This window comes from Verticillium dahliae, genomic scaffold, assembly GCF_000150675.1.
Source record: "Verticillium dahliae VdLs.17 supercont1.15 genomic scaffold, whole genome shotgun sequence".
Lineage (NCBI taxonomy): Eukaryota > Fungi > Ascomycota > Sordariomycetes > Glomerellales > Plectosphaerellaceae > Verticillium > Verticillium dahliae.
Genome location: NW_009276934.1, coordinates 715,692 through 730,311, shown reverse-complemented (window position 1 = coordinate 730,311; position 14,620 = coordinate 715,692). Strand labels below are relative to the sequence as shown.

At 56.5% G+C, this 14,620-nt stretch overlaps 4 protein-coding genes across 4 annotated transcripts in view; 2 read left to right on the top strand and 2 right to left on the bottom strand.

The window, feature by feature from the left end:
• VDAG_07112 (L-aminoadipate-semialdehyde dehydrogenase large subunit) overlaps positions 1–3,579 on the top strand; it is a gene marked incomplete at both ends in the record, with an annotated part of 4,019 nt that extends 440 nt beyond the window's left edge. The window contains 3 exons of the mRNA XM_009656017.1: positions 270–1,000; positions 1,053–1,806; positions 1,859–3,579. Coding sequence (XP_009654312.1) covers positions 270–1,000; positions 1,053–1,806; positions 1,859–3,579 — 3,206 coding nt within the window. The remainder of the gene's footprint in view (positions 1–269; positions 1,001–1,052; positions 1,807–1,858) is intronic.
• A 588-nt stretch (positions 3,580–4,167) lies between these two features.
• VDAG_07111 (uncharacterized protein) lies at positions 4,168–4,962 on the top strand (the record flags this gene model as incomplete). Its single annotated transcript, XM_009656016.1, has 1 exon — positions 4,168–4,962. One exon carries the CDS (start codon positions 4,168–4,170, stop codon positions 4,960–4,962), a length of 795 nt encoding a protein of 264 aa, XP_009654311.1.
• Positions 4,963–7,304: 2,342 nt separating this feature from the next.
• VDAG_07110 (autoinducer 2 sensor kinase/phosphatase luxQ) lies at positions 7,305–10,981 on the bottom strand (the record flags this gene model as incomplete). Its single annotated transcript, XM_009656015.1, has 3 exons — positions 7,305–8,381; positions 8,441–10,838; positions 10,911–10,981. The coding sequence occupies 3 exons, from the start codon at positions 10,979–10,981 to the stop codon at positions 7,305–7,307; spliced, it is 3,546 nt and encodes a 1,181-aa protein (XP_009654310.1).
• A 745-nt stretch (positions 10,982–11,726) lies between these two features.
• VDAG_07109 (indc11) lies at positions 11,727–12,749 on the bottom strand (the record flags this gene model as incomplete). The annotated part of the gene is made up of 1 exon (XM_009656014.1): positions 11,727–12,749. One exon carries the CDS (start codon positions 12,747–12,749, stop codon positions 11,727–11,729), a length of 1,023 nt encoding a protein of 340 aa, XP_009654309.1.
• Between the last annotated feature and the right edge of the window lie 1,871 nt (positions 12,750–14,620).

Sequence of the window (14,620 nt, the reverse complement as noted above, 5' to 3'; positions counted from 1 at the left end):
GGCCCTGTGTCATTGAGACCAAGGGACCAAGGAATCCGGAACGTGTCTTCACGTACAAGCAAATCAACGAGGCATCCAACCAATTGGCGCATTACTTCATCGCCAATGGCTGCGAGCGGGGCGATGTAGCTATGATCTATGCCCACCGCGGGTAAGTGCTCCCCATTCGAACCCCCTGGCCTCATGCATTGCCTCTGACCGTCTCAGTGTTGAACTCGTCGTGGCATACATGGGAGCTCTGAAAGCTGGTGCAACTGTCAGTGTCCTAGACCCGCAGTACCCTCCTGATCGCCAGAAGGTTCTCCTAGAGGTCGCCAACCCGCGTCTTCTCGTTCACATCCAACGAGCCACCGAAGAGGCCGGCAAGCTGGCCGACACGGTTGTCGAGTTTGTAGAGAAGCATCTCAACCTCAAGGCTGAGGTTCCGGCTCTCAAGTTGCAGGATGATGGATCACTCTCTGGAGGCCTCATCAACGGTCAAGAATGTCTGAAGGAGTCGGAGTCGCTCAAAGCAACTCTGCCCGATGTCCTCATTGGACCAGACTCCATTCCCACCCTCAGCTTCACCAGCGGCTCAGAGGGAAAGCCCAAGGGTGTCCAAGGCCGGCACTACTCTCTCACATACTACACTCCCTGGATGGCTCAACGATTTGGTCTGTCCAAGGATGACAGGTTCACCATGCTGTCAGGCATCGCACACGACCCCATTCAACGTGACATCTTCACCCCCCTGTTCCTCGGAGCCCGCATCATGGTTCCCCCTCGCGACATCATTGCCCATGAGCTGCTGGCTGAGTGGATGAAGGACAACCAGATTACGGTCACCCATCTGACGCCTGCCATGGGTCAAATTCTTGTCGGTGGTGCTACAACGCAATTCCCCACTCTCCACCATGCCTTCTTCGTTGGCGATCTTTTGACCAAGAAGGATAGCCGAAGGCTACAAGAGCTTGCGCCTAACGCTTTCATCACCAACATGTACGGCACGACCGAGACTCAGGTATGCCTCCGTTCCTTTGGACAGCCACATTTCCGGCCACTGACGTACCTAGCGAGCTGTTTCCTACTTTGAGATCCCTAGCAAGGCCAGCCAGGAAAACGCTCTGGACGAGCTTCCCGACGTCATTCCCGTCGGACAGGGCATGCTCGACGTTCAACTTCTCGTTGTTGACCGTGACAACTCAAACCGCGTGTGTGACGTCGGCGAGCAAGGCGAGCTGTTCCTCCGTGCTGCTGGCATGGCTGAGGGCTATCTCGGCACGGACGAGCTGTCGAATAAGCTCAATGCCACTAAGTTCCTGAACAACTGGTTCGTCGACAACCAGAAATGGGTCGACGAGTACAAACAGACGGCGGCTGCCGACCCCAAGCCCTGGATGGAGCTTTACAAGGGCCCCCGTGATCGCATCTACAGAACTGGTGATCTGGGCCGCTTCCGCCCAGACGGTACTGTTGAGTGCACCGGTCGTGTCGATAACCAAGTCAAGATTCGAGGCTTCCGCATCGAGCTCGGTGAAATTGATGCTCATCTTTCACACCATCCCTTTGTGCGCGAAAATGTCACCCTCGTCAGGAGAGACGAGGGCGAGGAACCGACGCTGGTCAGCTATATCGTCCCTGAGGCCAAACGTTGGTTCCAGCACATCACCGGCGACGGCGCGGCGGGTGAAAGTGCCGATGAGTCGATGGCTGCGATGCTGAAGAGGTTCAAGTCGCTGTCGGAGGACTGCAAGGCTTTCCTGAAGACCAAGGTCGCGTCCTATGCCGTGCCCACCATGTTCATTCCGCTCGTTCGAATGCCCTTGAGTAGGTTCTACGTTTCCTGCTAACACGTCATACTTTGCTAACCATTCATAAGATCCCAATGGCAAGATTGACAAGCCAGCTCTGCCTTTCCCCACTGCTGGAGACCTCGCTCACCTCAACAGGAGAGGCTCGAGAACTTCCGCGTTGGCTTCTCTGACTGACACCCAGAAGAAGGTCGCTGCGGTCTGGGCTCAGGTTCTCCCCAACCGGACTGCGCGCATGTTCGTGCCGGAGTCCAACTTTTTCGAGGAGGGTGGCCACTCGATTTTGGCCCAGCAAATGCTTTTCAACGTCCGTAAGGAGTGGAAGGATATCGATGTGCCTATGAGCGCCATCTTCCAGTCGCAGACTCTGGCTGCCTTTGCCGCCGAGATTGATCGTGCTCAAGATCCCACTGGTCTGCGTCTCGACGTTGAAGATTTGACCAACACGAGCTATGTTCAGGACGAGGCGTACGCCGCAGACGCTACCGAACTGGTGCAGCAGCTCCCTCAGTCGATTCCCAGCGCTGACTCCATCGACCCCAAGAACTTCACTGCGTTCATGACGGGCGCTACTGGTTTCCTTGGCTCATACATCCTTTACGAGCTCCTGCAGAAGGGCGCTCGCGTCATCGCTCACGTGCGGTCTTCCGATGCCGCTGCTGGCCTGGCGCGTATCGAGTCCTCCACCAAGGCTTATGGCCTCTGGTCTGAGGATTGGAGATCGCGTCTGTCGGCCGTGACTGGCGATATTTCTAAGCCCCAGCTTGGTCTTTCCCGCGTTGACTGGGCTAGGGTTGCCAGCGAAGCCGACGTCATTATTCACAACGGCGCGCAAGTCAATTGGATGCTTCCATACTCTAGTCTGCGCAAGGCAAACGTGATCAGCACCATGGACTGCATCGCGCTGTGCGCTGACACCAAGCCCAAGCAACTGGCTTTCGTCAGCTCCACCTCGACCATCGACACTGACCACTATGTCAACCTTTCGAAGGAGAGCGTTGCTGCTGGTGGCAAGGGTGTCTCCGAGACGGATGACCTCGACGGCAGCCGCAAGGGCCTAGGCACTGGCTACGGCCAGTCCAAGTGGGCAAGCGAGTACGTCCTTCGTGATGCCGGCCGCCGCGGTCTTACCGGTGCCATTATTCGTCCTGGCTACATCATGGGTGATCCCAAGTCTGGCATCAGCATCACGGACGACTTCCTTGTTCGTCTGTGGAAGGGCTGCCTCCAGGTCGGCGCCCGTCCTGATATTAACAACACAGTCAATCAGGTTCCCGTCACGCAAGTCAGCCGCATTGTCGTCGCCGCGGCTCTTCATCCTCCTACGACACCCCTCGGCGTCGTCCAGATCACGAGCCACCCGCGGCTCACACAAAACGAGTGGGTCGGCACCCTTGAGACGTACGGCTACAACATCCCCAAGGTGCCCTACCCTGAGTGGAGCGACAAGTTGCGTGCCTATGTCGGCGATGAAACCAAGGAAGAGCACGCCCTGTTGCCTCTATTCCACCTCGTAACGGGCAATCTACCTGCAGGCTCGGTCGCGCCTGAGCTGGACGACAGCAACGCGGCCGCCGTGCTCAAGGCATCGGGTGCCACAGAAGAGGACCCTCTTGCCGCCGGTGCTGTGACCACGGATGCTATTGGCATGTACCTGTCCTATCTCGTCGCGATCGGATTCCTGCCTCCCCCGCCCGCGGCCGGACAACGTGCACTGCCCAAGTGTGAGATTGCCGCTGAGAGGTTGGCGGCCCTGACCGGAAGCGGTCGTGGTGTCAAGGCCACGTAGTCTGGGTTTTGGATTCTAGAGAATACGGATTTGGTGAAAATTTAAAGCGGTGGTAGATTACTAGATGATTTAGCAGACGATGTACGACACAATGAAAAGCTCAACATTCAACCGAAATATATGCAGAACTGTACAAGGTGGCACATTGCTTCTGACAAGGACTTATTTTGACGATCACATAGACCACCAGAACGAATTCTTTGACCATTCAAAAGGATGTCGTGAGATTCGAGATGCCATTTGAATTCACAGGTTTCTTTCTAGTGGACTGAAGACGACCGCAGCTTAAAGAGGTTAATGACAGCAACAAATTGCTAGGCAACAGCTCCTTCCCTCAACGAAACCTCTGCTCCTCTTTATCTGGCCAGCACTTTCACGATCTTGCAGTATTCAACTCCAACAAATATTTTTCCCTTTCCCTGAAAACCTACAATACTAGGACAAGTACCACGCTTCAGCCTCATTGTCTATCACTACCCCACTCGTGTCCTTCCGATTCAAGCGCACAGCAAGACTGCACATCAGGAGTTTACTCACTCTAACACACAAGGCTGCTCTCTTAACCTTGACTTACCTGTTGACAACACCATGGACGCCCTTGCCAGCAGCATCATCTACCCGAAGGCTACCAAGTTCCGTGCCGATTCCAAGTCAGCCAAAGTGGCCAAAAAGGCCAAGAAGCCCAAGGCGCCCAAGGAGAAGAAGGAAACATCCCGCAAGCGTGTCACACTGAAGAAGAAAGTCCCCGAAGAGGGACCCAAGGTATGCCTCCCCTTGCCGCCACGTCCTCGTGAGTCGAGAATGAATCTGAATCCCACGAATCAGTTCGAGAACCCCAACGCCGGCACGGTCGTCTACGAACTCGCAAAGAACGCGCTGGGGCCCCCGTCCCCGCCTCACGACGAAGACATACCCCTCGAAGACCTCCTGCCGCCGGACGAGGTGCGCATCCGCGCACCCCACGACGCCGCCGTCTCGGTCCTCGACACGCCCCTCGTCAACGCCAGCGTCAGCAAGGGGGTTTTCACCTTGCGCGTCAAGAAAGGCAAGGTCGGTGGCGCGGGCCACAACGAGTTCCTCGAGCGACTGGTGCGCACCACGACGGAAGGGGAGTTTCACGCGGCCCTGTCGGACAGTGTCCAGGGAGCGGCCAGGGTGTGCAAGGCTGACAGGGACGCTGCGAAGGCGGCTCCGAGGCTCGCGAGGCAGAAGCGGAGGGTTGAGAGGGCGAAAAGGGCGTTGGAGAGGCTTGCGGAGCTGAACATGGAACAAAGTGAGCTGTGGATCAAGAGAGAGGAAGAGGAGTACGAGGGCGGCGACGAGGACGAAGTGCAATCTTGTGAGGATTCCGAGACTGGGCAGGAGCTCGAGGTCGTGGAGTAACTCTCGGGGGTGTCACGAGGAGCTTGGATCATCGGGGCAAGGCTCAATCTGCTCCTGAAGGCCTACAGGATTTTCATCTGGTTGGCACACGTAGCGCTCTATTACTTTGGTCATTGAGGCCTTCAAAAGTAGGCCAGAAGCTTCATTCCAGTCAAAACTTATGTGGCGGCATCTTGACAGAGAGGTGGGTTTCCATACCAAATCTGACAGGACTGCTGACGAGTGTCAGAACCCCAAGTGCCGTCATCTTGTAATTGGTGTCAGCCTCATTGGTTAATTTCAACCAGGGAAACAAGGGAGGTGTTTAATGATCATTTCGACCCGACGTGCAATTTTTGACATGTCGTTTAGTTGGGCGTGGTAGCTTGGGCGATCGCCACAATGTTGCTGCCTCGGGATCTGGGTTTCGGTGGTGTGGAGAGGTATTGCCTCAATGACCGGACAGCCTGACTGAAAACAATCCCTGGACAGAACCTATGCAGTTGTAATGCATGAAGGTGGCAACCATGAATAGCGAAGTGGGCTTGCCAGTGTAAAGGATGAGGTGCTCTGTCGCCCGCCTCGCTTTAATATCTTTCAGATTTCGGAGCCTATGCTGCATTGCTCTCTAATGAGCCCCTTTCCCGGCTGCCAGCGTTGCAAGTGATAGCTGGTAGCTCATCACGAGGCTTCATGTCGTTGTCTTGTGTTACCTACAAGCTTTTAAGCCTCCGTCGTGTTCAATTCCCATTCGCCATGGCAAGTGTGCAACTCCGTCTTAAAAGTGACAGAACCAATGAAGCGGATTCAGTCACAAATCAAATCATATGCTTCAGTCATCATCACGTAGCCTGGTCATTCGGCAGCACTTTGAAGTAGCTCAGGCTCCAATTTGGGAAGAACAGGAGCAAAGGTTGTTTGTGTCAGATAGAGTAGTAGGAACAATCGTGAGAAGGTTGGGTGCCTCACTCGGACAACAAGGCGCAGGATTGTGAGTATGCAGTATCATTCTCCGGGATTTGACAGCTTATAAATTGTCAGAAGCATGGTAAAAGAACCTTTGCGACGAGTGTGGCGTATTCTGTCTTACTTCCACTCAGTGGCATAGATACTATGCGTTGTACAGACATGTGGTTTCGTAGACCAGCATGTCTATGCACCCAGAACCAAATAGTGCCAGTGCGGCCTAAACTGATGGCGTCACAAGTCTGCAATGGCCTGACACGTCACTTACTCGCATACCGCGTTCAAGGAGAACAGAAACATCGACAAATTAGCCGGTGTTATCGTGCAACCAGCTTTTGAGATGGAAGGGTTGCATGAAGCAGGCTGGGCTCTTTCTGCCAAGTCACCGTCGTCTCTCAACCAGCCATGTCCGAAACCGTGCCGCGATTCGTTGATATATTTCGAATGTAATTCCAACATGTGAAAACTGCTGTTTTGCACTTGGGAGCTGGTTCTTTCTCAGTTATGCAACAGGATGACACTCTAAGTGCCGGTCACGCTGGCCGCAATTTGGTGATGCCCATCCTCAGACGAAGCTTTCTAGGCGAAGAATTCGGGATATATATAAGAGGCACAGCGAGCAAGGTTCCCATAACAAAAATCCCCAAAGCAGTCTCTTCATCCACATCGGCCGACCATCAAGCTTCAGAGCGAACATTCCAGAAACTATACTCTCACTACGCCTCCACGTCTACTAAAATGAACACCGGGGACGTCTGTGATCCCCCCCCCCCCACGTGGAGCAAGCGAAGAGAAGATGACAATGCTGACCCCCAAGTTTATTAGTGTTTCGTGGGCCAGACTGTCCGCTGCGCCGGGGTAGCAGGGATTTGCACCATTATTAAAATTGAACAGGGAACTGGCCTTGTTGTCATCAGGGCCCAGGCAAGTGGCCAAGAAATGGAGGTCAGGGCGGACCAGCTGACCCCTGCCTGATGACGGCGTCGCATGGGCTGTGAAATCGGCAGGGACATGATGGAGCCGGTTGTTCTTCAGCAGGAAAGATATGTGAGGGAGCAGATATTTTAGTCTAGTCTTTACGTCTGAGGTTATTGTATTGCAATTCAACATTCGTTTCGCGTACTGCTGTCCGAAAAGGATCCGGAGCTTCAAGCCATCAAACGCCAAGGCCCCGCAAATCACCCACATGTTGCCGACAGATAATTGATTCCTTCGCTACCTCTCTTTTGTGGTTGCAAGTTAAGTTCCCTAACGCCATGCCCAGATGTAACCACGCGCCTTCTTGACGCTGAAACCAACCTTGCCTGCCAAGCCATGTGTTATTGTCCCCCGTTCATATACCATGTGTCGTCAAACGTCCAATTGCCTGCCAAAGGGCCATTTCCATATCCATCGCCTTACAGTGTCAACCCCGTCAAAACAGGACCAAGAGTTTCTGGGGCCAAGCGGACCCCCTCAAACTCCTGATCCAGTACCTCGCGCACCTTGCCCAGCTTGACGGGCTTCGTCAAAAACATGTCCGAGCCGCTCGCAACAGCCTCCTTGCGATCCGACGCGCTGCTCAATCCGGTGAGGACGACAATCTTGCACCTCGCCGCACCGGCCCTGCCCTCGAGGCGGCGTATCTCCCTCGTCGCCTCAAAGCCGTTCATGACGGGCATGGAGATGTCCATGAAGACAAGGTCAAACGGCCGTCCTTCGACCAGTGACTTTTCGTATAGCTCCACAGCCTCAAGCCCGTTGCTGGCCGTCGAAAAGGTGTGGTTCATCTTGCGTACGACGGTTGTGAGGAGCTTAATGTTGATAGGGTTGTCGTCGACGAGGAGTAAGTGTAGCGGCTTCTGCTTCGTTTCACTGGTCGCTGGACTTGCTGTGTTGAGTGTGGTGCCATTTGCGGGGGGCGCACCATGCTGGTTGGCCGTCTGCAGGATAGCAATGTCTTTCGGGAGGGACTGGGTCTCTTCAACAGAATGGAGAGCAGCGTGCGGCTCAGAAGTGCTTGGGATGACTTCTGGTAATGATGGAGCAGAAATGCACCCCGATAGGGGGCTCTTGTTAGCTACTGTGAGCGCCGCTTGAATCACTGATGCCAGCTTTCTCGGGCCGAGTGGAAGGTGCAAATGGGCGCAGCTCTGCTTCTTTCCTGCATGCGTCCTCGAGCACGACGTCGACCCTACTCCCGGGCAGAGAACGGCCAAAGGAGTAACCTTGGAATTTGTCGCTGATAAGAACGCAGAAAGGCTGCTGGGAGCGCCAGTCGTGTCATCGTCCAAAAAGTACACATCTGCCTCCGGGACCGGATCATCAGCCGTCGCAAGGATAACATTCATTCCCAAGTGGCCGCCGGCGTTACTTCGAAGGGCTCGTTCGACAGCAGCCGATCGATTTCGCGTTTCGGCGGTGATCGCAAAAGTCGAATTCAGCACGGATGCAAACGATTTTGGTGTGATGAGACAGATTGTCCGCCCAGAAAGCTGATGGTATTTGTGTAGCCGTGTAGGGCTTGGACATTGTGTGTGGCGAGTGAAGATACCGGAGTGGATTCGTCCTCCTCCTGGAGAGGCACAAGGACTTCCACCAGGGTCCCCACGCCTATGGAGCTCTTGACGTTGACGGTACCCCCAAGTCCTCTGGCCAGCTGCTGCACGATGCTCAGTCCTAACCCCATGCCGGCGGCGTGGGTGTTTTCCTGCGAGAAGGGCGTGAAGAGCTGGTATTTGAGGTAATCGGAGCTGATACCGAGGCCAGTGTCTTCGACGGAAAAGATGATATAGTCGCGCAGCCTGCCGTGGCTGTCTGGCTTTCGTGTCTTCTGAAGGCTCACCTCAATGCGGCCAGCAGGTGTATACTTCATGGCGTTTCCGAAGACGTTCATGATGATACGTTTCCAGGCCCCGATATCGGTGCGCATCTTCCAGGCGGTCTTCTCCTGGATGTTCAGTGAGACGAGCAGTGGGCGCGCTTGAGAGCCCTCCTCCGTCTTGGGACTATCGGCAGAATGTTCGTCCTTCGAGTGAGCTGATGGGCGGAAGGCATTCTCATATCCATGGCTGACGTGGACAGCCTCGACAACATCCTCGACCGTTTCCCCGAGATCGGCGATTCGCAGCTCGGTCGCAGGGGTGTGGGGATTTTTCCCGGCGTTGATGGCGATGGCGTGGTGGAGCAGGTGGTTGAAGGTGTCCAGCAGCGTGTTGCCACAGGAATCGAGCATGTCCAGGGCCGGCTTGAGCGAAGGGTCCGAGATGCCTTCACGGAGCAGTTCGCTGCTGGCCAAGACGCCGTGTAAGGGACTTCGCAGTTCATGACTGATGGATGAGACAAAGTTAGACTTGGCGCGGCTCGCCGCCAGGGCCTCCCATCGTGACACCTCGGCCATGACGGAGTTGCCAAAGGCAGACACAAGACTGATGTCGGCAACCTCGATGGCGCGCGTCGGATCCGCAACCCAGCCGAGTGCGGCGGTGTACCAGCACTCACGCTGAAAGTGCCACAGCGGGAGAAAGATGATGTACTTGGCCGCAGGAAGAGCGCTGAAGAGCCTGGACACGTCGTCTGTGAGGCCGATGCTGTCTGCGCTCGGCCTGCGGCCGGATGGGCACCGCTTGCCAGGTCCATAGTGCTCGTCAATGGGTCCGAACTCGTCTGCCGAGAAGACGTGGCCGCGTGGATGTCTCCTGATGAGCCTCTGGAGGGTCGCCTCTGGTAGCCCAGGTGGAGGCGACTGCAGAGTGTTGTCTTCTCGCTGATCGACAGTCGCCTGAGCCACGACAGCGCAATATGGCCCTTCCGCCTCACTGTGAGGCCCGTGGCCGTTGCTGTTGCGATCGCGATCCAAAGAGTCTGAGGTGTCTACGTATACGCTTGGGGCGGCATCCAGAAACATAAAGCCGTCCATGTTCATAGCCTGTCGCATCATGGATGCAGCGCGGAAAAATGTGGAACGCAAGTTCGCGGAGCCGCTGAAGCCAACGTCGCGTGATCCAAGCACATCACTGGCCGAGGAGGGCAGATGTTGACCTGGAGAGTTCTTGCCGTCCGCATTGCTGACCTTTTGCTCGAGCAGGGTCTCGCCTGGACCGTCGGGTGGTGCCGTCAACGGTATCCCCGACGAGGGCACCGAGGACAGGAATGATGCGTCGGGGGTTGCGAACGAGGACGCCGGCGATGCCGAAGACAGATTCGCTGCGGAAAACGTGTCCGTCTTATCGGTTTGGACCGAGTCGAAGGAAGGATATTTTGACTGTGGCGAGAGCTTAGGGGGGTGCGGTGTCGGGTCAGGTTTGCAGCCGACAAAGGCACTCAGACTGCCGATGAGCTGCTCGGCGCGGTGGCGCATCTGTTCCGTCTTTTTCAACTCGAGATAGGACATGATGGCCGAGGCGATTTCGTTCATGATGGCAATGGTGGGCTCATGGTTGAAGTGGCGAGGCTTGTTGTCGACGACGCAGTAGCTGCCGAGCAGGTAGCCCAGGGGTGACACGAGGGGCACCTCGAGATAGGACACCATGTATGGGTAACCGCAGACATAGGGTCTCTCGACGAAATGGGGATCAACGCGAAAGTCGTTCACGATGAACCGCGTCCTGTTGGCAATGATGTTGGGGCCCGTCTGCGCCCACTCGCCCGTCTCGTCCATGAAGGCGAACATGGCCGCCGGACAGACGCCCCAGCGGGTCTCCAGCTTGGAGACGCCGAGAAACACGTGGTCATTCTCGGCAGATTGGTTCTTGGTGATAGAGTGCGACCTCGTCATTTCAGCGGCGAGGAAGTGGTTTTCGCGGTCGATGAGGGAGAGGAAGGATCTGTCACAGTCGAGCCGGGATGTGCCCGACTGGACAAGGGCGTTGAGAGTAGGGTCTGCATTGATGAACGGGGTTTCTGGGGGACCATTTGGTACTCCTGCCGGATAGGAAGCTGCCGAGAGATAGCTAGAAGAGGAGAAGGGTGTTAGCAAGGAAAATGGCAGCGGTGCGAACAGCAACTTGGGGATTCAGACTCACGCTGCGATTTCCCGCTGGCGTGCCCGCTCCGAGTTCTCGACGGGAAGGGAGGCGTCGTCGTCGAGTGCCATGGTCATGACGGGTTGGAGGGTCTATCACGACACTGGGCACTAGATCGTGCCAGCGCGTGCGATGGTGACCGCGGTTGTCTTTTCTTGGTGGTTTGGGTTGGTGTCTGCAACATTTGGCAGCCAACAAGTTCCCTCGGATGATCACTACCAAGGCAGGACGAACGCTGTGCCGCTGTGCCACTGTGCCACTGTGCCACTGTGCCACTGTGCCGCTGTGCCGCTGTGCCGCTGCCTGCAGGCGACGAGAACGTGGCGCGGGGAACCCAGGCACGTGGGCCTGAACCAGAGCCTGGGCCCAGACAGAGCCTGGGCCTGGACAGCGCCTGGGCCTAGGCCCCTCTAGCGGTTGGCTGCGCTGGCTGCTGGGCACGGGCGCCCTGGAGGACGAGCGGGTCGCTGTGAAGTGGCTGATGACGTATGAGTTCCAGGTCGGCGGCGCACCCTGAGAAATGAGATTTAGGGGATCTCAAGTACCTTACCTTATACATACCTACCTTACCTAGGTATCTAGGTACCTGCCTGCTGCTGACTAATGAACAGCACAACGATCACCAAATCGAGAGATGCACTATCGTCAGTCTGGAATTCCTTCCTTCATCTACCGCTTCTATTAGTCCATCTTTGAGCAAAGAACCGCACGAACACAAATACAACTGCATCATCTCTATCTTTCGATCATCCCCAGACTCACACAAACGATGCTGAAATCACGATCATCCTACCTGCCGACAGCACCCTTCCCTCCCTAGGCATTCTGGTCGACACGGATCAAGCAAGAGCCCATGCCAGTCACCTTGGTCCACTGCTCGTGCGGCTCTCTGATGTTGTCGAGGTCCCAGATCTTCTTGATCGGCACTTTGAACTTGCCTTCGGCCAGCAGCTGCAAGACGGCCTGCAGATCCGGCACGTACGTGTCGCGGGTGCGGTCGATGTAGTAGAACCCCGCGCTGCGCTTTCGTCCGCAGACACCCGTTCTTGGCCAGGAGCTTGAGCGTCCCCGGTAGCTGCGACCTCGGCTTGGCGCTGCCGGCCTGTACGGCGTTGAGGTTGCCGCCGAAACCGACGAGGCGACTGGGCTCGTCGCGCACGAGAATCTCCCACGACTCGTCATAGCTCTCGAAGCCGAGCGCGTCGTACACGACGTGTGCGCCGCCGCGCCCCCGCATCTCGCCCATCCACGCCTTGTCCGTGTACACGAACGGCATGACACCCAGGCGGCGCAGCGCCTCGTGGTTGCGCAGTGACGCCGTGCCGTAGACGTCGCCCCTCGAGCAGGCAGAGCGTCAGGGTGGCATAGCCCACGGCGCCGCTGAGGCCGTGGATGAATATGCGCTTGCCCTGGCCCACGAGCGTCGTGGCCCGGTGCACGAGACCGTACGCCGTGTTCCAGTCGAGCACGGCCGCGAGCGCCGAGCGCGTGTCGACGCTCGGGGGCACGGCGACGAGATACTTTTCCTCGATGTTGATCTTGTCTGCCTCCGACTCGTCCACTGTCACGGCGCCCACGAGGTCGCCCTGGTCGGAATTTGTTCGACTTTCGACCGTTGACGGCGACGCGGCCAACGAAGCAGTACCCCGGATATAGGGGCGCCGTCTTCTGCTGCGGGTACATGCCCAGACGCATGTTGATGTCGGCGCCGGAGAAGCCTGAGTAGATGACGTCGACCTGCACCTCGTTCTTCCCGGGAGCGTCGATCGTCTCGGTGACGATCTTGGCATGGGAGGCATCCCCAAACCCCGAGATGAGTGCCCTGCGAATGGGAGTCATGTCTCGTCTTGTGTGACTGTGTGTGCTATTGTGAGTGAACGATGTTGTTTGACTGTGTGAGTTGTATTGGTAGTTGTCTGATATCGTTGGCTCAGTGAGCCAAGTGGTTGTGAGATTGGGAATTGTCTGAAAGCTATTGCTTCGAATAGAGGAAGACTAAACAGACACCTTGGCATTGACTTATATACTTCTGCCTACTCATATCAAGCACAGCAAGCTCTCACACCATATGCAGCCACAAATCGGCAGGATTGCAGTATGCGAGGTTCGGACGTTGCGTTGCGCCGTTGCGAACTCGTTTCGAGCACAGCATCATCGATCACGACCTGCAACCACCAAAAGGCAGCTTCGCGACTCGCGGTTCGGGCGTTGCGTTACGGCGAACTGTTATCGCCAGCAATACAGATCAGTCGTGGTCCCTTGCACATTCGAAATCCGGCTTCACACGTTCACTCGTCTGGCGGTTCACAGTCGGCGGAGCGCCGTACTCGGACATCTGCTCATCGTGTTCGCGCCCAATCTCGTGCCTAGGAACCCCGCGAGAAACGCGCGAGACAGGGGCGAGCAGTGTCGATCGCTGGCGCTTCATCAGCTTCTGCGAGCCACTGCCCCATTTCGAACGTCCAGACCAGTGTCTCGATTACAGTGTACGCGGAATCAGACAGCCACGGCTTACTGCTGTCGCGCCGGTGTATGGGTAGACGTCGATTTTGTCTTTCGATGGGTAGCTAGGGTTTCTTTCAATTTTGCCTTGCCCAAGGTGATCGCATGGCGGTCTGGCCAGTTCAGGCAACAGATAATTTGGGCTGGATTTTCGAGCAAGTTCTGCTGTCATATTGCAACAGGCTGAGATATCTGACGTATCGGCATCATGTACATGGCATGGAACAGCCGCCAATACAGGACACCTTCAGAGTCAACCTGTCGATACAAGCGCGGCGCGAAGCAGCATGCGCGCGGTTGTGATTACGAGTAAACTCGCGACGCTTGGTCCCTGCCAACAGCAGCACACCAGAGAACGTCAGTCAAGTCGGCTGACAAGCTTCACTGCAACTCCAGCGCAGAGAAACGATCGGAGAGAATTCCGGCGTCACGATACCAAGCCCGGAAAACGGAAAAGATCGGGGACGCTGAGACAGGCCAGGAACCGTGTCATCTGTCGATACCGGCTACGCACATGTGGCATCTTCTGACGATGCCGCTTTTGTTGCGGGTGCGCACGCAGCACGCAGCACGCAGCGGCAGCCCAGGGAGCGACCCGAATCTCAACCCACCGGACCGGTTCAGACCACGGACGGCAGACGGGGGTTGGAAACTCAGAGGTCCCTGGGCGAGCGGGACCCTATCTAGCCGGTCAAATCTCGTCTCCATGACCAGTTGCCCGCCGTCTGCGGTCTGTGGGAGCTAACAGGCCAGTTGAGCTATCTGAGGTGGTCTCAGCTTGACCGACGGCGCTCTGCGTCAGCTGGTAAAACGCGCCGCTGGGGACATGGTGGGCGCAGCCCAGGTTTTTCCTGTCCTTCGTGGTTTTGGTCGCTGAGGAACATGCTGGCGGGCGGGCGCGTGGCCATATGGGCCATGACTCGGTACTCACAGTAGCCGCCGCCTGGTCAGCCCTCCCAGCCAGAATAGCTAGATACATGTAGAACAGGGAGGGCGATTGATGGGATGGATTGGAGCCGGTATCTCCGAAAAGGTGGCCTGGCTGCCAGGAAGATATGCATGCCAGACCTGTCACCGACCGGCATCTAGGGGTGCGGGCCATACACGAGCTGGCGGTCCATTCGGCGTCGAACGATGGATCTTGCCCTTGAGTTACATTGATGCGCTACGCTGGCCTGGGGACATGAGTCGCCGCTGAAGCGAGGTTC